The sequence below is a fragment of the Naegleria fowleri genome (genome assembly GCF_008403515.1).
Source record: "Naegleria fowleri strain ATCC 30894 chromosome Unknown tig3, whole genome shotgun sequence".
NCBI classification, from domain to species: Eukaryota; Heterolobosea; class Eutetramitea; order Acrasida; family Naegleriidae; genus Naegleria; species Naegleria fowleri.
Window position 1 is genome coordinate 409,964 of NW_025407935.1, and position 26,160 is coordinate 436,123.

General features: G+C 38.0%; 12 protein-coding genes across 12 annotated transcripts; 5 read left to right on the forward strand and 7 right to left on the reverse strand.

The window, feature by feature from the left end:
• Positions 1–97: 97 nt before the first annotated feature.
• On the reverse strand, positions 98–1,330 carry FDP41_007510 (uncharacterized protein; the record flags this gene model as incomplete). Its single annotated transcript, XM_044711264.1, has 2 exons — positions 98–1,043; positions 1,245–1,330. The coding sequence occupies 2 exons, from the start codon at positions 1,328–1,330 to the stop codon at positions 98–100; spliced, it is 1,032 nt and encodes a 343-aa protein (XP_044569046.1).
• A 469-nt stretch (positions 1,331–1,799) lies between these two features.
• On the forward strand, positions 1,800–2,075 carry FDP41_007511 (uncharacterized protein; the record flags this gene model as incomplete). The annotated part of the gene is made up of 1 exon (XM_044711265.1): positions 1,800–2,075. The coding sequence occupies one exon, from the start codon at positions 1,800–1,802 to the stop codon at positions 2,073–2,075; it is 276 nt and encodes a 91-aa protein (XP_044569047.1).
• A 176-nt stretch (positions 2,076–2,251) lies between these two features.
• On the reverse strand, positions 2,252–3,666 carry FDP41_007512 (uncharacterized protein; the record flags this gene model as incomplete). Its single annotated transcript, XM_044711266.1, has 3 exons — positions 2,252–2,572; positions 2,682–3,561; positions 3,641–3,666. The coding sequence occupies 3 exons, from the start codon at positions 3,664–3,666 to the stop codon at positions 2,252–2,254; spliced, it is 1,227 nt and encodes a 408-aa protein (XP_044569048.1).
• Positions 3,667–3,809: 143 nt separating this feature from the next.
• Positions 3,810–5,404, reverse strand: FDP41_007513 (uncharacterized protein; the record flags this gene model as incomplete). The annotated part of the gene is made up of 3 exons (XM_044711267.1): positions 3,810–4,544; positions 4,709–5,229; positions 5,371–5,404. The coding sequence occupies 3 exons, from the start codon at positions 5,402–5,404 to the stop codon at positions 3,810–3,812; spliced, it is 1,290 nt and encodes a 429-aa protein (XP_044569049.1).
• Positions 5,405–5,494: 90 nt separating this feature from the next.
• Positions 5,495–7,537, reverse strand: FDP41_007514 (uncharacterized protein; the record flags this gene model as incomplete). Its single annotated transcript, XM_044711268.1, has 1 exon — positions 5,495–7,537. The coding sequence occupies one exon, from the start codon at positions 7,535–7,537 to the stop codon at positions 5,495–5,497; it is 2,043 nt and encodes a 680-aa protein (XP_044569050.1).
• Positions 7,538–8,812: 1,275 nt separating this feature from the next.
• FDP41_007515 (uncharacterized protein) lies at positions 8,813–11,062 on the forward strand (the record flags this gene model as incomplete). Its single annotated transcript, XM_044711269.1, has 1 exon — positions 8,813–11,062. One exon carries the CDS (start codon positions 8,813–8,815, stop codon positions 11,060–11,062), a length of 2,250 nt encoding a protein of 749 aa, XP_044569051.1.
• A 601-nt stretch (positions 11,063–11,663) lies between these two features.
• Positions 11,664–13,025, forward strand: FDP41_007516 (uncharacterized protein; the record flags this gene model as incomplete). The annotated part of the gene is made up of 1 exon (XM_044711270.1): positions 11,664–13,025. The coding sequence occupies one exon, from the start codon at positions 11,664–11,666 to the stop codon at positions 13,023–13,025; it is 1,362 nt and encodes a 453-aa protein (XP_044569052.1).
• A 351-nt stretch (positions 13,026–13,376) lies between these two features.
• On the forward strand, positions 13,377–14,918 carry FDP41_007517 (uncharacterized protein; the record flags this gene model as incomplete). Its single annotated transcript, XM_044711271.1, has 1 exon — positions 13,377–14,918. One exon carries the CDS (start codon positions 13,377–13,379, stop codon positions 14,916–14,918), a length of 1,542 nt encoding a protein of 513 aa, XP_044569053.1.
• Positions 14,919–15,844: 926 nt separating this feature from the next.
• FDP41_007518 (uncharacterized protein) lies at positions 15,845–17,329 on the forward strand (the record flags this gene model as incomplete). The annotated part of the gene is made up of 1 exon (XM_044711272.1): positions 15,845–17,329. The coding sequence occupies one exon, from the start codon at positions 15,845–15,847 to the stop codon at positions 17,327–17,329; it is 1,485 nt and encodes a 494-aa protein (XP_044569054.1).
• Positions 17,330–17,396: 67 nt separating this feature from the next.
• FDP41_007519 (uncharacterized protein) lies at positions 17,397–19,573 on the reverse strand (the record flags this gene model as incomplete). The annotated part of the gene is made up of 6 exons (XM_044711273.1): positions 17,397–17,814; positions 17,999–18,311; positions 18,363–18,785; positions 18,919–19,003; positions 19,166–19,290; positions 19,426–19,573. The coding sequence occupies 6 exons, from the start codon at positions 19,571–19,573 to the stop codon at positions 17,397–17,399; spliced, it is 1,512 nt and encodes a 503-aa protein (XP_044569055.1).
• A 1,527-nt stretch (positions 19,574–21,100) lies between these two features.
• Positions 21,101–23,382, reverse strand: FDP41_007520 (uncharacterized protein; the record flags this gene model as incomplete). Its single annotated transcript, XM_044711275.1, has 2 exons — positions 21,101–21,261; positions 21,429–23,382. The coding sequence occupies 2 exons, from the start codon at positions 23,380–23,382 to the stop codon at positions 21,101–21,103; spliced, it is 2,115 nt and encodes a 704-aa protein (XP_044569056.1).
• A 901-nt stretch (positions 23,383–24,283) lies between these two features.
• FDP41_007521 (uncharacterized protein) lies at positions 24,284–26,111 on the reverse strand (the record flags this gene model as incomplete). Its single annotated transcript, XM_044711276.1, has 2 exons — positions 24,284–24,471; positions 24,539–26,111. 2 exons carry the CDS (start codon positions 26,109–26,111, stop codon positions 24,284–24,286), a joined length of 1,761 nt encoding a protein of 586 aa, XP_044569057.1.
• Positions 26,112–26,160: the final 49 nt, after the last annotated feature.

The following is a 26,160-nucleotide window of genomic DNA, read 5'->3' on the forward strand; positions in this document are numbered from 1 at the left end:
AAAAAGTTAATAATTAACACACAAGAGTGTTCCAGAGACTCGAGTCTCTTCAAATGACACGCTTGTAAGTGTCATTTGCTTAATAGTGCACTACACACTACTCACGTGTGTCCATATTTCCGGTAGAGTTTTGGCTTGTTTCATTCAATTTGCTAAATATGCTGCTAATGTAAGGATGTTGCATGGCCTCCTTAGCTGTCATTCGTTGTTGATGATCGTATCGAAGTAATTTGTCCAAAAAGTCGATGGCTTCATCGTTGGCTAGATGCGAATTGTCCTTGTTCACAAACGAGTGCCATGGCTTTCTTGGATATCTATTTCTTGAAAGAATGCCCTCGTAGTGTGCAGAGAGTGTAATAGAATACTTGTCCAAATAGTCATACAATTCCTCAGTTCCTAACACTTTGGCGATTTTAACTAGTTGGTCATAGTTATCACGACCATGGAAGAATGGTTCCTTTCTGAAAATCATTCCAGCAAACATACATCCAAGACTCCACATATCAAGAGAATAATCATATTCTCTGAAATCGACCAAAAGCTCTGGTCCTTTGAAATATCTTGAAGCCACTCTTACATTGTATTCTTGGCCTGGATGATAGAATTCTGCAAGTCCCCAGTCAATGACACGTAATTTCTTTTGTTTGTGGTCAATCATGACATTGTGTGGTTTAATATCTCGATGCATTATTCCCATCGAATGGCAAAAATCTAGAGCCTTCAATAACTCATACATGTAATATCTAATATCAAAATCAGAGAAGGTTGGATATAAAAAACGAAAATCAGTGTTATCAACATTTTCCATGATCAGGGATGGTGTTTTGGATTCAGGATCTCTAACAACATCCAAAAGTTTTACAATGTTGGTTCCTCCACAAAGGTTTTGTAGAATTTTAATTTCTCTCTTGATTTTCTTCTTCTTGACAGGTTTGAGTACTTTGATGATACATCGCTCATTTGTCTCGGCGTTTATTCCTTCAAAAACTTCGCTGTATTTTCCTCGGCCGACTTTTCGAACAATTTCGTATTTATCTTGAGAACTATTCATAGGTGATGATGATAATGATGTGGTGTATATGTGTTCAATTATAATAATAGACAAGCACAATGTTGTTGTTGTAGTAATGACAATTTTAAAAAGATGATAAAATAACGATATTGAAGATAATGATGATGATAAAATAACAGATTTGAATCAAACAATTTACGTTATCGGTTGTGGCTGTTACAGTGTTACTTACCCCCACTCAATTTGAAGGCTTTCATAATCCCAATATTCCTTCGGTTTTCTCAAGTTTACATCAGCGTACACTCTCGCACGGCTCATACTCGATGGTATTATTGTTTTAGTGATGATATTATTGACTGCTTGCCTCAACAACTTTTTTGTTGTGTGGTGTGGTGGTGTTGTTTGTGTTGTTGATGATGACACCAGAAGTGGTGGTTAAAGTTATTTTTTGTTTTTGGAGAATTGGTTGCAATGGCGCCAGCAGAGAATGCAAGCGGAGAAGATGAGCTCGTTGCGTTCAAACCCGGAAATGAGGAAGGCTTTCTATTGATATGCCTCTTATTCTGAAAGAGGGAGTTGATGATGTTGTACCGTCACTCTTTGAACTCTTTGCAGTGTTTGACAACGTCGATGATCCTTGTCCCCGTTAAAAACTCACCATTGTAAACTCCAGTCAACCACTTTTTTTCTCAACAAAAAATTTTCGTTTGAAAAAAATACGTCAAAAAGTAGGTATTGAATTTTCTCACGCGTTCCGCTAATGACGTTTGTCTGAATTGTTTATAGGATGGGTAAAGTCCACGGTTCATTGGCACGTGCTGGTAAGGTTAGAAACCAAACACCAAAGGTTGACAAGCAACCATTCAAGGGTAAGAGAAAGACCGGAAGATCAAAGAAGAGATTCCTTTACAACAAGAGATACGCTTCATTGAAGAAGGGTACTAACCCACTCAGAATGAAGTTGAACTCTATTGCTATGCAACAAGAGATCAAGGCCAAGAAGAAGGCAAGAATTGAAGAAATTGCCCAAAAGAAGAAGGAAGCTGGTAAGAAGGAAAAGTAAATCATTTGACTTCCCACCACACTCATCATCAAAATTAAACAAAAAATTTCTAAATTATTCATTTGCTTGTGCAACCTGTGATAAGTGGCATAGTCGTCTGTCGGTGAACCTCTTCTTCAAAACACATTGAGCCAATTTATGCAGAAAATGCCGAAAAATCACCAAACCGAGAAGAGCTAAAGTTTTAATTGTTCATAGTCTGCATTCTCTCCCATCAGGTCCAGCATGTTACCGAACATCTTGGCCATTGACATAATCTCCTCTCTTCGAGCTTCGTCATCTTCTGTGTTGCAAATGGTCAACAAATGTTCTTGGGCGATTTTCTCAAAGTCCGTTCCATTGAGAATTGCTTCACTGAATTCGGCCACTGCTTCCACCATTAAGATATTCTTTGAGACAACAGGTAAATTCATAATTTGCAAGTTCTCGACATTTCTCAGCAAGTCTACAAGGACAGGAATTTGGTCAATGAGCACATCTGTGAGATATTTCTTGAGCTGTTTCATTCCAAAGTTTTCAATTAGTCATCATTTTCAAACAATTCCACCACCACGTCAATGGATGAGAATCAGTGAATGGCAAAAAAATAACCCAATGTCAACTTACGCCTATAACTGTTTCCCTTCTAAAAGTTGTGTATTCATACTTATTTCTTGTTTCTGGATCCACCAACAAATTATTAATGGCTAGCCAGACTTGAGCTTCGTATTGTGTCACCTTCAAGTATTCATCAAACGAGACAGTTTCCCATATGTTACCATTGTACTTTTTGAATCCAGATTTTTCCTTCTTTTTGAAAGGTGAATTCTCAATAATGTACACTAATGCAATAGGAGAGTCGTGTTTTTCTAAAATTCGATGTACCACACTTGGAGATATTTCTTTGAGATTGTCTGTGATGAATCTGAATATTGTGAGAGAATACATGCAACAGTTGAATTCAATTTCTCTAATTTGATCCTGCCAAATTTCCTCATCTGATAATTTCAAAATGTCCTTTTGATCGTGACGCTCTTGCAGTTTTTTGTTATGAATGAGGACATTGAATTTTCGTTGGCAATAATCGACAAGTTCAATTAGAATGGATTCTTCACAATAAATAATTGCATCCTTATGATACATGACACATTCCAACAAATTAACCAACGTAGCTTCATGATAATAAATTAAATAGGGTTTGATCGATTGTTTGGAGGCACTTGTTAACTCTTCCTTAATGAGCGGTGTCACTTTGTTTTTCCAAATTTCCACAGTGATGAGCTCTTTAATAAGAACTTCAACTTTTTGTGAGGAAATAATTCCTTGAGCAATGTATTCATCTTGATTAAGAGCGGCATTTTGATGTGCCTGAATATTGAGCATGTTGACGACCTCACGTTGTTTCATCCATTTCGAAGTGCCAATATCTTTCAATCCAAAATGTTTTAATTGATCGATTTGCCGCTGAGCTTCTAAAGGATTCATTTCGGGCAAGAAATTTTCGTTTCTTTTTAAACAAAAGGTTGATTGATTGATATTTAGTTGAAACACAAAGAAACGATCCATGAAGAGTTTTTAATACCTACCCAAGGACTTCGTCAAATTGCACCATTTTTTAATTCCGATCAATGTTTAGGATTGTTGAATAAAACAAAGAGTAATAATAAGAAGCAATCGAGAATTTTTTGTATTTGAATGCGACAAAATTTGGCGGCTTTTTCCGTGTCACAATACAAAAAGCTTTGAGTTTTTCTTTCACCTAGCATCTTGGCCACTCAATTGCAACACTTTGTTTTTCAAGGCAGTCTCAATGGCCAACAAATATTGTTCCAAAGTCACTGAATTAGAAATGTGATTCAAATAAAAGGCATGTGACAAGAGGGGAAGCTTTCGAAGCGATCTGCCACTGATTCCCTCCTCACAAAATTCGGAAATTTGCTTTAGTTTGAGAGCATAGCTATTCTCTGGAGCATCTTTATCATTCCATTTCGGTATTGCTATTGATGGTGAAATGACAGACACACGCATCAACTCCATGAGGCATGATCTTAGGATGGAATATCTTCCTTGAACGGAAGGAGGACCAATATATTGTTTGATGTCAGCTCTATCTACAAATGCCAAATCTATGGCTTCAGTAATATTCGAAGTTGTCAAAATGAGTACATTTTTGTAGCGTTTCAAATGATCTAATTGAGTGAGGAGTGCATTCACTACTCGAATGCTGTCAGAAGGTTCAGAGCCAGAGAGAGCACTTTTTCGAGCTGCAGTTAAAGATTCCACCTCGTCAATGAGAACGCAAACAAATGATTCTTCATCCTCTACAATTTCGAATATTTTCTTAAAGAGTTTCATGACTAGTTTTCCGCTCTCGCTGAACCACTTGGAAAATAAACTGTGAGCATTGATTTCAATTAATATACCTCCTGATGGATATCTGTGTGACATTCGTATGGAAAGTTTTTGTGCAAGGCCTTTACACAATGAGGTCTGTAATAATTTTATCCATCATGTGGAATTTGGTTGGCATTGTTAAATGTAATTAGAAAATTCAATAGAAATGGGAAGAAAAATGTTGCGAAATTTTGATGATCGTGTACATTCCAAACGAATGATTCTAATATTCTTTACAAAAATTCTAATAACTAACTTACTTTACCAGTTCCAGGAGGACCATAGAGCAAGGCAACTCGATTCCAACTAATTAAATTTTGATCGACTCCCAAATCAGAAAATCGCATGGTCGTTGAGGCATATTCCAACAAGTTGTACTTGACATGATTATCAAAAATTAGACTTTCCCAAAGGCCATCAAATGAATCATTGGGAAGGGACCATTGTTTACATGCAGTAATTTCTTCATTTTCTGCTCCATTGTCATCTGTTGTTTCTTCAATGGGTTCTTCATCCGTTGCTTTGAAGACATGAATTGAAAATTGTCCATCTTGGTTGTACAACAAAGGTCCATTATACATCGGATGTTGTTCCATGTCAGAAATTTTAATTTGTTTGACATGCTTCACGAGAAATTCCTCCTTTTCGGAAAGTTTCTGACTCTCGGAAACAATCATTGGAATGATTCCATCTTGAATGATTGGTCTCCTATTTATGATTAGTTCCAAAACAGCCTCTTTAATTAATTTACTCTTGGCAGTACTTTGTGGTTTCAGGCACACTACAGTTCATGTCAAAGAATTATGATTGAGAAATTAAAATCAATTTTTCATGATTATGATGATCGAGCAAAGAAAGAGCAAACCAGCAACAGATGAAAACTTGACTCAGGTTCCGATGACAAGAACAAGGCTTTGCTTACCTTCGACATGAACGGGCGGTAAACAAGAGTTCATTTTTTGAGTGGAAGAAGTTTGCCTTTTTCGTTTTTTGAAAACAACATGTCGACAACACACATGAAAACGAATCTCAATAACTTGTATTTCTTACGTCAATTCCCCAAAAAGTTCATCAAATAAATTAATGGATATTTTGAATTTGGACGTGTTTCGTGGTGAGTGAGAATTAGAGTTGGAATTGGAAACCTGAGGATGTGTTATGTTGGCATTTGCCATTTGTTGAGAATTATTGAGAGAGGAGGAAGTGTCATCTTTGGAAATAGGGTTGGGTGTTGATGAATTTTCTGTGGTGGTGACAAGAAGGGAGCTAAACGTTGCGCTTGGCATCAACTTGGGCCTAGTTTCCTTCTTCTTTTCTGCTTGAACGGCTGAATCTTTGCGGAAATTCTCTTCGACATACTTGTCTGCTTCATGGTTCAATTCGTTGTAATTAGTTTTGATTCGAAGGATTTTTCCTGAAGAGTCACCAGCAAATATCTCATTCTTTTCATTGTCATAATTTAGATAGGTGATATCAATCTTCTTGTTTTCATAGGTAAACAAAATATTCTGAGTTGAGTCCTCCGCATTCAACTGCCAAATATCAATTTTGCCACCCTTATACCAGGTTATTAGCTTTCCATCATTATCTTCGAGTTGCCTCATTCCAAGAATGATGTCAGAACAATTAATGGTGATTAACTTTTCCAAGGTTAATACGTTCCAAAGTGCAATGGTTTGATCATCACTGGCAGAATATAAAAAATGGCCGTCGAGGACCAAAGCGACGATGGCATGTTTGTGCCCCTTTGAATCGTTGTCTTTTCTCTTGGCCTTAATTTCTCCTATTTGTTGCAAATCATTGTCAATCGACCAAAACCGAATAGTGCCGTCATTGCCTCCAGTTATTACTGATCCATTAAGTTGATTCAGGATGACACACAAAATTTCCCGATTGTGAGCATTGTGTTTCACTTTGAAAATTGGCTGTTGGTTTTCGTAAATAAATTTTGTTAAATCACATACTCCAAAAGATCCATCAAAACTCGAGGAAACTAGGACAACACACTCTCTTTTGTCTTTCTGATTTCTATCAAATGTACCGCGAGGAGAAAAAATAGAGGGTCTTTTTCTGTCTGTCACAAGAGTACCTTTGAACAAATCGCAAACAGTATTTTCATGAAGCTGAACTATAAACAACTCTTTTCCTTTTTCTAAATTCCACAATGTGAGTAGACCACTATCGTGTCCACTGCAGGCTATTCCTTCATCTATGTACACAAAAGATGTTAAGTCTGTTTTGCCTCCCTTAGGATCGCACTTGATTTGATCGATGCATCTCATGTCAAATTTGCTAACTTCCCACACCAAAATTTTGTTATCTGCTCCTGCAGTAATAAGCCTAGCTGTGGCCGTTCTTTTGGGATTTACAGAAATGCCAATTATTGAATCAGCGTGGTCTTTGTGCTCACGATGTGGAATATTTCGTTCAATGATGAACGACTGAACGGCATTTCTTCCTGACACAAGAATTCTTCCAGAAGCAAAACTGAGACAACTTGGTTCCTTAATAAAATGAAACGACACTGGGGATTCCCCTGTTCTATACTGGTAAACATTGACCTTACCAGATTCTGCCACTGTAATCAATTCCTCAAATTCACTATTCCAGTCCATGCCACATATTCTTTCGTCACTCACAAATCGAGAGAATACTGTTTTCCCACTGTAGTCTGTAAATTTAACCTCATTATCAAAACCGGTTGAAACCATCATGTTACTCCCTTGCAACATTAAAATGTTGGTAATGCCCTTATCTCTAAGCTTTAGTTTGTACATAAATTTTACATCTGTTATTGATTTTCGATCTCGAAGCTCTCCAACAGTTTTGTACACAAAACATGTTCCTTTCATTGTCCCAACAACGATTTCTCCTTGGTCTCCCGAAAGTTCTTCTGGAGAGGCCCACAATGCGCTTACCCATGCGTCACACTCATTCAGTGTTTTAAAACAGGTAAACCAAGGTACAAGGTTTAATTTTTTTCTTTCCTTGTCTGGTTTCCATATCTTGACGGTCATGTCAGAGCTTCCAGAAATAATTAAATCAAAATGAAATGCCAAACACGTCACTGGTTTCGAATGAGAGAACATGGCTGATTATATAATTACATAATAGCATTTAAATGTTTGGAATGGAAATATTTGGTAAAACCTACTTTGCAGACATGAATTTTCAGCTAGGTATTTTCCAAATGGGTCAAAAACTAGTGAGTATTAAGGTATTAAAAATCAAATTCTGTAAATATCATGTTGAAAAATCAATCATACCTTTCATTGAGTGGTCGACACAACCTGTCACAATTAATTCAAGAGATGGATGATACATAATGCAAAGTATAGATGCCGAGTGCTTTCCAAGAAGTGTAAAATTTGTTGCAATTTTTTCATTATTTTCTCCATGCTTCCAATAAACAATTTCCCCTCTCGCTGTCACGCAAAATGAAAATTAGCAAAAATAAAGTCCTTCTAAAGACACTCACCCGTTCCAGCGAATATTATTAATTGCCCATTCCGTTCTACCGCGGTATGGCAACTAAATCTTGGAAATTGATTATTTGTTCTCTTTCCGAAATGTTTTGGTTGATCCTGAAATATAGTGTACTATTAAAAACAAGAATCCGGATGATTTTGGATGTATCAATAATTATTTTGATTAATTCCGATTCAAGCATAATATTACAGAACATTATATGTCCCAATCCAACACCCATTTGATCATTAGACAATAACGATCGTTAGTTGCCGATCATCTTTAATGACACATACACTCTTCCCATACACAACATTCATATTTTTTTCCCGAATTTACAGCAAATCTGAGAGCGCGGGTAAAAAAACTTGATTAACTTCATGTATTCCTTCTTTGGTGGATCGTGATGCGATATGTATTCCAACCTCAAACCATTCATCCTCCAGTTCTTCAATGTCTAGATCCTTATTATTGGATTCTTCCAACTCATACTAGACAAGGGCTTGCTGACTTTATATGAATTCAGTTCGTGTCATGATAATCTAAAAAGGTGAAGGCTCAAGTACGGTAAGTATAATTATCGCTTCTTTATTCATGCATTCAAGAACACCACCAGCGTATAAATCGAAAACATATTAAATGATGGAACAGTTGAGAATTTCAAGAATCCAAAACTAGAATTGGCTATTCATCCATCGTAAATGGATAATGAACAAATGAAGCCTCACAAATTAAGAAAATGTTCATTTCGAACATTTTCACTTTTCAGGAATACACGTTGGAGGACAAGTATGTTGTCATCTTTGTTTTTACTGTACAACAACCTCATTGAACATGTATTCATTCAAGGGATTTCCAATTCATTCTCACTATTCATGACCAAACACAAAAAAGAAATGATTATACATCCCTCTCGAGGTAAAAATCCATATCTCATGCAAGTGGCTCTTTTGGCTGTTTGGATGAGTGTTCTCTGTTGGGTGGCCAATTTCCACTCCAGCAGTGGTGGTAGTGCCAGTTGTTGTTGGGCACAAGAAACAAACAGAATGGCTCTCAATCCTTCCACTCTTCAATCATGGGAATTGGCAACCTCTTTGCGCTTTTGCAAGAGAAATCTCACTGTTGGTTCCTCTGCGCCAGCTTCTCAATCACGAGGATCAGATTCTTCCTCTCCTTCACAACAGCAACAAGGAAGTTCTTCTGGTAACGTTCTTTCTTCAATCTTTGTCATTAGCAATTTGGTATGCAATAATAGTGGAAACAGTAGTAGTAGCATCACATCCAAACAACAATCCTTACTTGAATTGCAACAACCCATTCAAGGAGAAGCTCCTCTCGAATCGATTGGCTTCTTTACCAATTTGGATTTGATTGGTTTCACCACTGGCATGTTTGGTGTCAATCTAAATGAACAGGGAATTGCTCGTGGAGTCTTGCAACTCTTCTCTCTTGTGAAATTGACCATCTATGATAAGAGTAATCAATCTCAATCTCAAAGTTCGGGGATTCCACCATTACTCTTCCCCTTCAGTGAGGGAGTTCTAAAGACAATTTACTTTACAAATTCTTCACTTCAAAACATAAGAACTGCATATGGAATGAAAGTTGTTGGTGGAGGTAATAGTAAGGTCATGTATTATTCAGTACATGCCGATTCAGAGATTGGACACTTGACAGCCACTTGTTTTGTGGCTGAGGAACCCACTATTTTGAATGTTAATCTTATTCCTGCCAATTCAACAGCAAATCCCAATAAGAATCATGTCCTATTGTTACCAGAGAGTTTGTTGTTGGCTTTCAGTATTGACAATTTCAATGTCAAACGTGTGATGCAAATGGTGAATATGAATTCCGTACAGAATTTGGAACTTGTTGTGACTGCTGATATTGGTGTATTGGGATCCTCCAACCTGACTGCTGTCCCACAACAACAACAACAAGGATCCCAACAAGAGTCATCTCAACCGCAAGTGTCACCACAACCTCAGCAAGGTCATGAAGGATCCTCAACATACAATGACGAGAATACGAAGCAGCAATCTCCTTATTCTCCTCCTCAACAACAACAATCTCAACAACAATCTCAAAATGGCACCGCACCACAACAGCAACAAACTCAGCAGCAATCTCAAAACACCACAACACCACAACCAGCTTCTTCACAACAACAATCTCAACAGCAACAGGCTTCTCAACAAGGACAACAACCTCCTCAATCAAGTGGTCGTGCTGGTGGTAGTACTGGAGGTGGCCATCCACAAGGTAGTGGCGATGGACTACAACCCCATCAGCCTTCTGGACAAGCGTCTCAGCCACAACCACCACATGCATCAAATCCTCAACCTCAACCTCAACACTCTCAACAACAAGGACAACATCCACAACAGTCGAATCCTCCTCCTCCTCAACAGGGACAACCTCAGGCCTCTCAACCACAAGGATCTCAGCCACAAGCACCACAACCATCGGCGAATCCACCAGCTCCTCAAACCTCTCAACAACAGGGACAGGGACAGCAACCTCCTCAACCTCAACAATCTCAGCAACAAGGTCAGGGTCAACAACAGGGTCAACCTCCCCAACCTCAACCACAGCAATCTCAACAACAATCTCAACACTATAAAAGCCAAAAGCAATCCATACAGGTGGTTCCTGATCTTCCCTACAAACCAGATGATTATCGCCGCGTGTATAGCATTACCAACGCAAATGCCAACATTCCAAAGGGTTATCTTGCCATTCCTTCTTCTGCTGCCTTTGGTTCCTATTCAAGTGGTTCCGGTGGTGGTGGTGCTGAGATTATTAAATTCATGAGAACCACTCTACAAATTGCATCGTTGGGTTTGGGACCAGGAGGTGCAACCACTTCAAGTCAATCTCAAACCTCGGATAGACAATACCAGCAACAATCTCAAACCAGCAGCGGTGGTGCTGATGGTAGTGGTGGTAGATCACTGGAATATCCAAGTGCTCGAATCGATTACTCTCGTTTGGATGTTCACATTCCTTTGTCCTCTTTGACAGAGAGTGAAATGTCTCAGGACAGTTTCATCATGTGGGGACCAGTGTATTTGGGTCATGTCGAACAACAGGGAAGTTCTTGTACTTGCGGTTTACCTCCTCCTCAACCTCAACAACAACAATAACCACCTATGGTCTTCTCCTTCTCAACAGTAAAAAACTATACAACGAACAATATCGTGAGAATAAAAGGAAACTTTGCTCGAGAAGAAGATGCAACTCTTGCCACTTGTGCGTCTTTGAGTGATTGTATGTTTTACACAGTTCGTGTATAAATCTAAAAAGGAAAAGACGCAAGTATGGTGAGAGTAATCCTTCTTTATCTGCATTCATGAACTTGAGTGTATAAATCGAATATCAAAACACTATTCGTGAATGGAACAAGTGAGAATTTCAGATCACTAGAATTGGCTGTTCTTCGAATCTATTGGCTTGAAAAGGAATGTGAACAATAATGGAGTTTCACTAATTCGGAAATTGTTCTTTTCAAACATTTTCACTTTTTACGAGGTCAATTCTATTTGGTTTAGTGTGAAAATTTTTAACATTTAAGAGAGTTCTAATACTTTCTCAAAATTAAGATCAAACTCAAAAGAAATGATTTCACATTCCTCTCGTAGTCAAAGACCATTTCTCATGCAACTTGCTCTTTTGGTTGTATGGGTCAGTGTTCTCTGCTTGTTGATTGGTGGAAGTTGTTGTTGTTGGGCACAAGAAACAAACAGAATGGCTCTCAATCCTTCCACTCTCCAATCATGGGAACTGGCAACCTCTTTGAGGTTTTGCAAGAGAAAACTAAGGTTGTCCAGCTCTTCTCAATCAGAAGGTTCCTCTGGCAGCGTTCTTTCTTCAATTACTATCACCAGCAACTTAGTTTGCGGCAGGAGCAGTAGTGGTGGTGGTGTCTCCTCTAAAATAGATCCTATTCCTGAATTACAACAACCCATTCAAGGAGAAGATCCTCTCAAGTCGATGAGCTATTTGATCAGTGTGGATAAGAGTGGTTTCAACGCTCTCGTGTTAACTGTTAAAGACACTGAACAGGGAACAACGAATGCTGCCTTGCAACTCTTGTCATTCTTTAAACTGACGGTCTTGGATAAGAGTAAGCAATCTCAATCGCAAACTTCGGGAGTCCCGCCATTAATCTTCCCCTCCACAGCTGGAATTCTAAAAACCATTCCCTTCACTAATACTTCACTTCAAAACATAAAAGCTGTGTTTGGAACAAAGGTTGTTGGTGGAGGAAATAGCAAGGTCATGTATTATTCGGTGAATGGAGATTCAGAGATTGGACGTTTGACAGCCACTTGTTTTGTGGCAGAAGAACCCACCATTATGAATATCAATCTCATTCCTGGTACTTCCGCTGCTCAAGCCTTAAATCCTAATAAGAACAATATTCTATTGTTACCAGAGAGTGTATTGATGATTTTCAGTATTGACAATTTCAATGTCAAACGTGTCATGCAATCTGTGAATATGAATTCCGCTGAGAACTTGGAGCTTGTTGTGAGTGTTGATCTCAATGTGTATGGAATCTTGAACTTGGCTAGTTCCTCTTCTTCCTCACAACAACAAAAACAGCAATCTGTTCCCGATCTTCCTTACAATCCAGATGAGAATCGCCACGTCTATAGCATTACCAGCCAAACTCCCACCGTTCCAAAGGGTTATTTGACCATTCCTGCAGCTGCTGCCTTTGGTGCCTATTCAGGTAGTTCTGGTGGTGGTGCTGAGATTAGTAAATTCATTACAACCACTCAAGTCACTGCAACCGTGCGTATGAGGCAAACTGGTCAATCTCAGAGTAGTAGTAGCAGTAGTAGCAGTGGTAGCAGCAGTAGTGGTGAATCCGAGCAGCAACAAAGTACAAGAAGGGATTACTCTCGTTTGGATGTTCACATTCCTTTGTCATCTTTGACAGAGAGTGAAATGTCTCAGGACAGTTTCATCATGTGGGGACCAGTGTATTTGGGTCATGTAGAACAACAGGGAAGTTCTTGTAGTTGTACTAGTTCTTCTCAACAACAACCTCAACAACCTCAACCACAGCCACAACAGTCACAACAACAACCTCAACAATAACTACCTACATCGACTTGTGCATCTTCTCTATCGATGATCCAATATATGCAATTAGGTTGTTGAAAGGAGACACCTAACCAATTCGTGATAATTAAAAGAATCTTTACTAGACAGAAGTACTCCTTCTCTATCGCGTTCATGAACATTATCTGGTTGTTACCATCGAAATTGAACATGCTAATTCTAATGACTTAGAAAGGATCATGAACAATTGAGGAGCTACACTCAATGGGAAATTGTTCATTACAAACATTTTCACTTTTAAGGAGTACGGGTTGTGCCTTTGTTGTTTACTGTAACTATTATTTCTCATTAAGAGATCTTCATTCTCAAAATTCAAGATCAAAAGAAATGATTTCACATTCCTCTCGTGTTCAAAGATCCTTTTTTCTTCATCTTGCTTTGTTTGTGAGTTTTCTCTGTTTGGTGATTGGTGGTAGTGCCAGTTGTTGTTGGGCACAAGAAACAAACAGAGTGGCTCTCAATCCTTCCACTCTTCAATCATGGGAACTGGCATCCTCTTTGAGTTTTTGCAAGAGAAAACTTGTCGTATCTCCATCCTCCACTCCATCTGGAGGATCAGATTCTCAACAAGGAAGTTCTTCAGGAAGTGTCCTTTCTGCAGTCTCGATCACCAGCAGGTTAGTGTGCAGCAGTAGTAGTGGAAGTAGTGGAAGTAGTAGCAGTGGTAGTAGTGGTAGTAGTAGCATCACATCCAAACAACAACCCTTACCGGAAGTGCAACAAGCCATTCAAGGAGAAGCTCCTCTCGAATCGATTGCCTTTTTAGCAGGTTTGGATAAGAGTGGATTCAGCACTGGCGTGTTAGGTCTTAAAGTGACAGAACAGGGAGCAGTGAATGGTGTCTTGGAACTCTTCTCTCTCGTGAAATTGACAGTCTTGGAAAAGAGTAAGCAATCTCAATCGCAAACTTCGGGAATTCCACCTTTACTATTCCCCAACACAGCTGGAATTCTAAAAACCATTCCCTTCACTAATACTTCACTTCAAAACATAAGAACTGCCTATGGAACAAAGGTTGTTGGTGGAGGAAATAGCAAGGTCATGTATTATTCTGCAAATGCCGATTCAGAGATTGGACGTTTGACAGCCACTTGTTTTGTGGCAGAAGAACCCACCATTATGAATATCAATCTCATTCCTTCTTCTTCCACAATTTTTTCCAATAAGAACAACATCCTATTGTTACCAGAGAGTTTGTTGTTGATTTTCAGTATTGACAATTTCAATGCACAACGTGTCATGCAATCTGTGAATATGAATTCCGCTGAGAACTTGGAACTTGTGTTGTCTTCTGAGCTTGGTGTCTTGGGAGCCTTGAACATGGCACAACAGCTACAACAACAACAAAAACAGCAATCTGTTCCCGATCTTCCTTACAATCCAGATGAGAATCGCCACGTCTATAGCATTACCAGCCAAACTCCCACCGTTCCAAAGGGTTATTTGACCATTCCTGCAGCTGCTGCCTTTGGTGCCTATTCAGGTAGTTCTGGTGGTGGTGCTGAGATTAGTAAATTCATTACAACCACTCAAGTCACTGCAACCGTGCGTTTGGGACAGGGAGGCACAACCACTTCAAGTTCAGGTCAATCTCAAACTTCAGAGACGACACCAAGTAGTGGAAGTAGTGGAATTAGTGGAGGTGAATCCGAGCAGCAACAACCACCAGGAACAGGTACTAGTAGTAACACCCGAATCGATTACTCTCGTTTGGATGTTCACATTCCTTTGTCATCTTTGACAGAGAGTGAAATGTCTCAGGACAGTTTCATCATGTGGGGACCAGTGTATTTGGGTCATGTAGAACAACAGGGAAGTTCTTGTAGTTGCAATACACCTCAACTACAACAACAACCTCAACAACAATAACCAACAATTACAACAACAACGTCCATCCCAATAAGATTGAGTTGCAAAAGAGAAATGATCCTCCTCGTATTTATTCGTGAGAATAAAAGGAACATTCTATCATTCATTAGAGGTCTGATACTTGATGATAACAAAGTCTCAATTCGAAAACTCTCTCGAATAAGGATAAATCAAGTTCTGTTCGTGACTTCCCGAACGTCTAAAAAACTGATCTTGTACAACAAACAGACATCAACAAGCATTTCCAAGTTCCAGTGTATTTGGGTCATGTCGAACAACAGAGTTGTACATTTGGGTTTCTCAACAACTCCTCAACTATTGTCATCCCATCGTTTGCTTCTCCCAAATCGATTGTCCGTTGGCAGCAATAAGAATACCATCGTCGTTGTAATTTGGTGAGTTTGTGGGAATAAAAGGAAACTTCCCTTCATTTGTTTTTGGTCGGACATATGACAAGTGCCACTCCCAATTCAAACTCTCTGTTTTTGACTTCGCAGAATTGAAATATAACTCACAGACACAAACCACAACTACTACTCTCTCGGAGCCACAATTACATCTCTTCATCACCACATCATACTCTCCAATGCGTTATTCTCGAAAAGTTCTCCTCTACGTTTGTCTTCTTGTAATCTTCTCTTTCATTCCTCTGTACATGTTTCTCCATGTTTACAACAACACATTCTTCTTTTTCTTCCGACATATCGAAACGAATCTTGTCTTCATCCACGGAACAACCACGACATGACTCGACGAGTGCCTCTTTCCGTCTGTACAGCCCTTCAGCAAATTATTTGTTTGGTCATTACGCATGTAATCGCCATTTCCTGGAAGAAGCGATAAATAACTACGAACATCCTCGAAGATTTGCGGGCTGCCAGTTGTCAAATGTTTGCTTTACAAATCAGGGCGAATTTATTCTCTTCATGTCAAAGGAACTTGCAGATCGAATGGACAAGGAAAAGGTCCTGAATGAGTTGAATGAAATTCCCTTTGTTTATACACAAGGAAGAGAAGAGACAGAAAGAGGATTGTTTCGAGTCAGAGTTTTGGATGCAAGTTTGATCTTGTTTCGAAATCAGGAAGGTCGAGTGGTGAATGTTACAACAACAACAAGGAATTTCTCTTCTCTAATGAATCTCAATTTACATTCGAATTTTGAAAGGTTTAATAACTTTAATTTTTCATCAACAAAGGACGACAAGTTGCACATTTCAAAAACACAAATTCAAGTCGAATTAGATCCAAATTTTCAATTCTTGGAAAAACCAGTCTATGCTTTGAAAAGACATGCTGCAGGAAATATGGGACACTTTTTATTTGAAAATGCAATGATGGCGATCATGTTGATGCAGAATTTTAGACCACCATTACCACCATTACCTTCTTCAATGATGAAATATGGACAGAAAGAGTGTTCTCGTTCATTGATGGATCATCACATTCTGTATTTGGATGATGTTTTTGATCGCTCTTTGAAAAATGATATTGCCTTATATGGTTATGATGGGCATTTGGCAACTAATATTTCACTTCAAGTAGCGAACATGATTTCAAAGAATGAGGTGTTACAATTGTGTTCGAGAAAAGGAAAACATTCGATTGAAAAGTTGCCTTGTTTGAATGAAAATCCAGACCCAAATGAGAACACAAATTCACAACCTTCGAAATTGGTTCTTAATTCTTGTTTTTCACATTTTCTGGTTGGAAGAGTTGCAGAGTTTTTTGTGCATCCTTATGGAAATGAAAGCTCCTTCACGTTGATGAGACAATTAGTATATACTGGGTTGAAATTATCACCTCTTCCTAATGAGGAAGATGTCACATCTGAAATTCTGCATTATCTTAAAAGAAAGAACATCAAGATTGGTATTCATGCAAAATCTAAAGGGTCACGACATGGACGTATTATTTGGAATGTCGATGAAATTATTGATTTTTTACGACAAAATGTCACCAGCGAACTCAAAGCACTTTTTCCAAAAAAGAATATTGATATTGAAGTGTTTGAGATGGGACGAGTCGGAAATGTACATGACCAGGTCCGATTAATTTCAGATCTCGATGTTTACATTACGGATCAAGGAAGTGGTGCCTATTATTCCATATTTATGAGAAAAGATACAGCCGCATTGATTGCACCAGAATGTTCGGTTTTCAATAACGAAGGAAAATGCCATACAGGGCTGGCATATGCAAAATTAATGACCCTTCCTCAAGTTAATATTGTGGATTATTTGGGTTTGCTGAAAGGTGAGCCTCCTTGTGCTTGTAACAAGAGACCATGCCATTTGAATCCAGTTAACTGTGATCCAATTTTGAGACCAGAGGTTGTTGGTTCCATGGTTGTATCAGCCATTAAGAGGAGATATTTGAAATTGATTGCCCACACTTTGGAGAGGTTATTGTGAATTGTGGATTGAGAACATTGTTCATCAATGATGTTGATTTTCACTTGAGGGACTCACAATATAGTTTTTACTTTTTTTGTTGCTGATCCAGTTCAGCAAAGGTTTGTCTAATTTCTCTCGCCATTCGTACACATTCGGATGCAGTTGCTCTTTCTTTAGGGTCTACCTTCAAAATTTTAGAAAGAAAATTGATGAGTGGTGTGTGAATTTGAGGTTCTGGATATGCCTTCTTGACCTCTCCCTCCACCACGTTTTTCCAGTAATCTTCAAAATTAAATTGTGCCAGAATGGCATGAGAGACTTGTTCTCTTCCAATCTTTAAGGTTATCATTTCATAACACATGACTGCAAAACTCCAAATATCCACTTCCAAGCCATATCCAGAAGAAGAAGTTTGAATTTCTGGTGCAATGTATCCGGCAGAACCAAGCTGTGTGTAGGCCTTTCCTTCTTCGACTTGTTTTGCAAATCCAAAATCTCCAATTCTGAATGTGAGAAGAGCATTTTCGTTTCATTGGTGCATATATTGAAATTGAGAATATTGTTACCATGGTGGTATTCATGTCAATACCATAGAGAATGTCAAAGAGTTAAATATCAACATGTGAATATATGATGTATTCATGTACATGGTTAAAGTTGAGAATATGGACAAACTTCTCTACTTACTTGAGTTGTTTGTATCCTTCTGTAAAGAAAATATTCTTGTGTTTTAAATCTCGATGCAAAACCTTATAACTATGTAAATGTTCAATTCCTTTCGCTATTTGTACCATCCAATTAGCCAACACCACTGGTTTCAAATACTTTCTTGGTTTTGCTTTTTGCTTTCCTTCAAGTAATTGATGTAAGTCTCCTTGTTTATAGAACGGCATGATATAGCACACATAAAACGAAAAATCTCCCATGTTCTGCTCCACGTCCAAAAACATGTCTTCATATAGTACAAGATTTTCGTGAACTAGACTTTTGAATGGCCATGCTGAGAAGAAAAATGTCACAATCATTCAATACTGGTGATATTATCACGTACCTTCCTTAATGGCTCTATTTGCATCTTCCAAAGTTTTACACATAATTTTCTTTAATGCCTTTTCTTCACCTGTTTTTTCATCCTTCACAACATAGACAAGTCCAAATCCTCCCTTTTCTAAATTTCTAACAATTGTATATCGATTATTAATTTTGTTAGAGTCTTTTTTCTTGTTTGACAAAAAGCTCGAAACGTTTTTGATGGTTGGTGCTTTTCCAACCGCTAAATTTTCAACAAGTGAAGAATTGAAATAGGCTGAAATTTCAATTTTAGAATTATCTAAAACTTCTTCTTTTCCAAAATTGTGAGGGAAGGCAACAATTTCTAATTGTCCACTTTCGACACCTTCAAGAGGAAGTATTAATACATTTTCTTTTTCTCGAATAATTGTTGTGAGTGGAATGTCGGCACATCCCATAAAATCTAATAAGTAATTATTCATTCAATTTACATTGAATGTTGCGAGCAAACGGGAACAAAAAACACCACATATTTTCCGTCATTGGTAAACACCATCATTGAGAATTAATAATGCAAAGTCAAAGGTGTCACATACCATCCATTTTAGAATTTTCTCTATCCCAAACGTAGATTGTGATGGTATCAATCGGTATGCCATTTTCATCACAGGATACTGAAATCTTTATAATTGTAATATATGAATAATAGTAATTATTATTATAATTATTGTTATTAAAATTATTGTTATTATAATTATTATTATTATATAATAAATAACGTATATTTGCAATAAATTATTAACGATTCAAGGATGAGTGGAAATCATGATGTGATCTACCAACCTCAAATACTTCTTTCCATTCCGGGTTTGGAGATGATTTTGCCGGTTTTGATTTCAATTTTCGACTTGTATAATTATCAGATGTTGGACTTGCTCGGTTGAAAGACCAAACCACTAAGAATGGATCTGATGTGGGATTTTTTGTCCGATTAAAATCAATGATGATGGAAATTATTTGTCGTGAATTTATGATCAGTAATAAATTAGATATTATTTGATTGATTTAATTCATAAAACAGGATCAGATTTGCAAAAACTCACCATAGTTATCCCGGCTTGCAAGATTAATTCCTTTTTTTACATAAAATTCCAATCTGGGAGCATCCACCGAAGTGCTTGTAATGAAACTGGTCCTCCGATGAACGTCCCATTTACTTCTTAGATTTTCAGGAGCAATAGAGGCTTCCATTGCCAAGAGAACGGGATTCAATATATTATTTTTTTTATTGGAATTCCTTTTGGAAAACATTGTTGAACGAAAGATTGACAGAATAATATGTTCATATTAAGAGAGGTAATCAAGTTTAATGAGAAGCAGGGGTTCCCGAGCGGTCAAAGGGGGTAGACTCAAGTTCTACTGCGCAAGCTTCGTGGGTTCAAATCCCACCTCCTGCATAAATTCCTTTTTTTGGAAAATAAAAAATTTTCATTCTTTCACCTCATAAAAGTGTAATTAGTGGCACTTCCCTTGACTCTCACTCCAATCCACCACATGGACCAGAATGTGATGCACCCAAATCTCGTGAGGAATTTTTTGCTTGTTTGGAACATGGTTGGGAAGTAGACTGACAGAGACATTTTTCGGGAATGATGAACTTCAAGCTGGAATTTGGATTCGAAGAATTCTAGGGTTGTTGATAATCAGATCATTTCGACATAAAAGGGATGATTTGGAAGCCAACTACAATCAAATTATAATTATGGAGATTAGAGGAATTTTTTCAGCTCTTTTTTGTCCATCTCGGCGTCACCCATAAACAAACCATAAAAGAACTTGATTTGTAAATGAAATTAAAAAAAATGTCATTAACAACAGACCGTACTTTGCCACCTCCAGTCATTGTCTTTCGATTCGGAAGAACCGCTTGCTGAGGTTCCTCACCGGTCCATAAAACAAATAAAATTGAGGGTTTTATGGAAAGGTGTAAAACTGAATTTCCTCAATTTACAGTGAGCCAGGTCAAGCTAGAAGGAACAGGCATGTTTGAAGTGTACCTCTTTCCGAGCGGAGTACAAATTCCAGATTGTTTGTGGGGACCTGAAAGTTCGCATTCTTCTTCCAAGTTTAAAGTGGTGGAAGAATATCGAGTTTATGATGGCTATTTGTTTGAGTTTTATTCGAGTGGTGAAAGTCAATCGGAGAAAAAAGCCAAAACGAAAATGCAATTGATTGTCTCGAATCATGAGAAGAAGAACCAGCAGTAAGGGTCGCCAAACTGTAAACAGTCACATCGAACTGAGTGAGTTGATGAAACATTACCAGATCTGTGGTATGACGGTGTAGTAATCATTGTGAAACTTTTTCATTCTGATCATTAAGAATGAAAGCACAACTACCCTCGAACGTGCAGCTGGTGACGAGTAAAACGGCTACACATGACAGTGCAGTAATATGAATATCACAATAAATTGGAATAATTGTATTTCATCTAAAGACTATTGTTCTTATCAGATAGAGGATAGAAACATTCATGTAAATCCAACCCGTCCAAATTCTTCATGAATGGACATCACAATTCAATTTTGGATGTGCAGAATCTTCTAATCTTCTTTTTTTTTGAGTGCAGAAATGATATTCAAGAACATCAATTGGAATAGTTGATTAATTAGATTCTATTTCAATTCAAGAATTTCAATTTAAGTAGTCATCGTTTTTGAAAATTGCTCGTGACAGGTGGAATGCCACTGTTGACAGTCCCAGCAGTGGGTGCTTGTGTCATTGCCTCTGATGCCACCTCATGTAGAGTGGTGGTTGTTGATGCCACAATTTTCCACTTCCATCATAGTAAGACCAAACAAAGCTTGGATTCGCCGCTTCCTGAAGTTTTTGTAATTTCATTTTGCGTTGTTTTTCAATCTTTTTGAAATATTTTTGAGCTAAGCATGTCAGAATACGATCAAATAATTCATGAAATTATTTGAAAAATTATTATGTTTTCAAAAAGAATACATCACATTCCAAATAATGAAAAATCATAGAAATTTTCCATTTTTCAAAAAAAACAGTTCCCTTAAATATCACACATCATGAGAAAATAACATACCATGTGAAGCCACTTGAGATCGTGCTCGACTCTTGATATACTTTGTTGCAATGAGTTCCCAATTTCTTCCTACCTCTCTCAACCCTTTGATAAATAATTCATGTTCCTCCTTACTCCATGTTCCGTGATTAATTTGTGCTCTTTCACTCTCAGATGTGATAATTTTCGTGAAAGATGGACGTTTCATGACAGATGCATTCTTTCCCGTCGTCGATTTGGATGTATTTCCATCTTCCAATTGTTCATCATGCATGCTCGTCATAATGTTTGTTGTTTTGCCGTATTCGTCCTGATATTCTCCTCCTCCTCCTGTATGCATGGAGGGTTTTTCTTCATGATCTTCATCCTCATCCAACACTTCGTCCAGATCAGAGTCTTGTAATGCAGTATATTCCTCACCAATAATCATTAAGGCGCCACAACTACTGCTAGATGTTCCCTTTCCACCACCTACAGAGTCTGCTAATGACGATGTGACATTCGATGAAGATATTGTTATTAATGAGGAAGGCTGTAAAATCAAACTCGCATTGGAATTTCTCTTTCCATATGCACGTGAAGAAGATCTTTTCTTGGAAATTTTGGATGCATGCATGGATGCAACTCCACTACCAATCTGAGGAGGAGGAGATTGTGATGACGAAGGATTCTGAGGAGGTATGTTCATGGATGCATGTATCATGTTGAATGCATGTGGTGACGGAGGTTGTTGTTGCAGTGTAAGAAGAGATTTGGTCGATAAAGGAGAAATGTTGGATGCATGCATGTTGGATTCGGAAAAGGTGCTACTAATCGTTGGCACAATAGTACTCGCAGAATTAGTGTGACATGTTGTTGACAATGATGCATTTGCCAAATGCATGACTTTTGAAGAAGAAGGAAATGCATGATTCGCACTGATGCTGCTACTGATACTAGAATTACTCTGTTCAGTGGTGATATCCTGTGGTATGTATGTAATGTTGGGAGAAGTCTCACTGTTGTGACTGCCAACTATTGCATGCATTTGATGAGGAGTGTATGAAGAAGGAAGAGGAGTAAGTGGAAACAAGTGGTGATTCTGCTGTTGTTGTTGTTGCTGATGATGAGAAGAATAAGATAATGGTGACGACCATGAGCACGTATGTGTGATGTGACATTGATGGTTACCTGCCAAATATGTCGACAATGAAGATGTTCCCTCTTTGGTTGTAAGGCTACAATAATTCTCTTTAACTCCTCTTGCAAGCCATTTCACACCAGAATTGTTGGTATCAAAGATTGAGGAGAGACAATCTTGTGGGTCAGACCCAAACGAAATTTGGGGCTCTAGGTAACTCGGCAAATCCTTTTTTAAACTGTTGGATATACCGTCGTTGTCGTTGTTGGTAGTGTTCATGAATGCGTCACGATGCTGTTGGTGTTGTGGCAGTGGAGAGGAAGAAGGTGTGAAAGAGTTTGTGGAAGAGATTACATGCGGCTGAGTGTATGTATGGAGTGAAGATGCATGTAGGTGGCAGTGATGCTGTTGTTGTACCATGTGAGAAGCATTCATGGCAAATGCTGGTTGTTGGAGCGAACATTCATGTTGTTGAGAAACTTGTTGTCGTCGATTCCATTCTCTGTCATTCACATGATTTGAAATGGGTGGTAATAATTGGAAAGCAACAGTTGTGGTGCCACTACTAATAGGAGGAGGCATATTCCTTGTTGTAGTGGTGGTTGTGTTGGAAGCACCATGTTGAAAATTGAATTCCAATATAGATGGTACATGTTGAGGGTTTTCCAAGAAGGACAACTGTTGGTGAATCGTGGCATTGGATAAAGAAAAAGCAGTAGTGGTGGGGATCAACTTGGTCGTTGTTGTTGTTGTTGTTGCTGATGAGAGTCTTCTCTCATGCTGTTCATCATGTTGTGGTGTGAAATTGTCGTGTCTTGTTGCTGCTTCTTGGGAAGTTCCTCTTGGTGGCTCCATTTTCTTCTTCTTGTGAAGTTATTGTTTTGGTATGTAAACTTATGTTTGCAATCGAGAGAGAGTGAAAGGAGGAGAAGCAGTGTGGATGTTTGGACTCCTTTGCCAGCACAGCGCTACTTGGGAGTTAATATCCAAAAACACACAACAGGTGATTTTTTACCGGCAATGAGTATTTGAGATACCACGTCCTTATTACCAAACACACACAAATCTCATGCTGCTCAGTCTCTCTCGGTAGCAAGCACAACGCTTTTTGGTGTTTGCTAAATTAAATGTTGTCAACGTTGCTTATAGGACACGCACAACACTTTTTTTTAAAGCGATCACTTGTTTCAACTTTTCCAAAACGGTGTCAAACACCAAATAAATGGTCGACTATGTTTGTTCAATTCCGATCGCAATGGCGAGTTGATTTGGAATGGATCGGTAGGAATGGAAGGAGGGTATAGAAATTGGATGTGGGTGAATGCTGAGATTGTGTGGTAATTGTATTTCAAAATGTGAGGTAAATTTCAGTCGAAATGAATGACAATCAGACAAAACAAAACACAATGCCACCCCATCATCTTCCTCCATCGATCGCACAAAACAGTCATCAAATAAGCACGACAGTAATGCGAAACAGTGTGAGCTATGACAAGAATATGTGATGTCTTTTTTGGTAACCTGTGAAAGGATATCGTGTTGATTTGTTTTTCAGATATTGAAAACATCACATTCTCACCTATCTCAATTTCCCCTTTCGAGAGATTCTTTGTCACCCAACAATGTGTATATGAATCTGAAGTACGAAAGGATTTGTCAATATTCGAATAAAATGGTGAGAGGACAATAAACACATAAAAGTGTTCATTCATTTAGAATATTTACAACAAATCCAAGTCTGCAACTCATCCAATAGCTAAACATGATGTTGAGTGGAAATTGGAAAAGGGTCAATCATTGCGTTGAATAGAGTGCCATCATTCAATTTCTGCATGACAAAATACCCTCTCATGTATCCAATTTCTGATGTGGATTGAGTACAGGAGCAATATGAAAATACAGATCCAGGTGTGACTTTGGGAAAGAGGCCAACCACTCCAGGACCTTTGGTATCCATATGGCATTCGATAGAATTATTTCATAGTTAAATAATTTCTCAAAAAGTACATACCATCTACAACTTCTGGTTCTTGGTTTTCCATGTCACCACCTTCGAATATTTCCCAATGTCTTGATTGAAGACGACATGACTTGTCATTGGTTTCGTTCTTGTCCATGGTAATTTTCACACGATATGAAAAGTGATAAAGATTTTCATTGTCTGTAATTTGTGTCATTTCGGGTATGAGAAGGGATTGACACGTAATTTTCACTCCATTTGTCACAGTTTCTGATCCGTATTGAGAATTGAAAAATCTATTAATTGCTCCACTCTCTTCGATATCGAACAATTCTTTCACAGTTAAATTTACAACATAAGTTTCGAACCACTCTGCAAAAGATTCAGATAATACTAACGGAATTCCTTGTGCAGTCAGTTGAATGACATTTCCAGGACGATAGCTATATTTTGAACATGTGAAAGGCTTTGTCACAATAAGAACATTCACATTAGAGCTAATGATAAAAGGCACAGTCGATTCTATCAATTCGTACTCTTGATTTCTAAATTCTTCCAAATATCTACAATTCGTGCGAAGACTGAGAAATGGTAATGCAGCAAGATACGAATAAAATTCATACATTCCAAATAGTCCTAGTGATTTGCTTTTCAAACCCCTTTGACCATCTACAAGCAAGTACAAATATTTGAACTCCAAAGGTAGATCCACAAAATACTTCTGTATCATGTCTTTTTGAGATTCGATACATTCAAACATGTTAGGTAATGACTCTATGATGAAGAGAGAATTATAGATTTTTGGAGAATGATATCCCAAGTAGTATTCGAGTTGATTGACAAGTTTTTTCATCTTGCGGAATACTTCGCATGCTGTATGATAATCTTGGCGATTGCTTACTATTCCAAGAATGTAGCTTTTGAAATATTGAATAAATAACATCTTGCACCATCTATACTTGTTTTCAGAGCCAAATACATTGGTCAACAAATCTTCAATTCTCTCGCATTGCCTCATATTCATTTTATCCAAAATAGGATCAAATTCTTTTGAGGAAGACACAGAATTTGGTGAAATAAATAGTTCCGAAAGAGGAGGAGGTGTAATGGTCATCAAGTCTGTCGTTTCTTCTTCTTGTGAGGCCATGCTGTTATCATTCACAATGTTATGAGATTGACGTTCCATTGCCGAAAGTATCCCTTTTTGTTCAAATACCACGTTTGGAATCAAAAACACGTCCTGACATTTCTTTCTCCACACAACGTTACAGTTACAAATTTCGTTGAACCGTAAATTGATCAAGGAACAATTCAATATATCGTAAATATCCAGAAATTCCATCACGTGTACATAGATTTCATATGGAAGTTGCGAAAATATTGTTTCTGATGATGATTGTGATGACATTGATGGAATATTACACCTCGTCGTCACGACGTCATCACTGTCATCATTATCAATTATAACGTCCGTGTTGGAATTTAATTTTTGTTTCTTATTCGAAGTTCGATTCATATCCGTATTCGAAAGAAGGCTTCTCTCGTTTTTATTGTTCATTGTCGGAATGCTGGTTGCTGATGAAGAATGAACAAGATCGGAAAACAGTTGTTCATGTTCGGGCATTTTTTTAGAATAAACATTCCGAAGAATCCTTGCTGTGTCTTGTGAACGA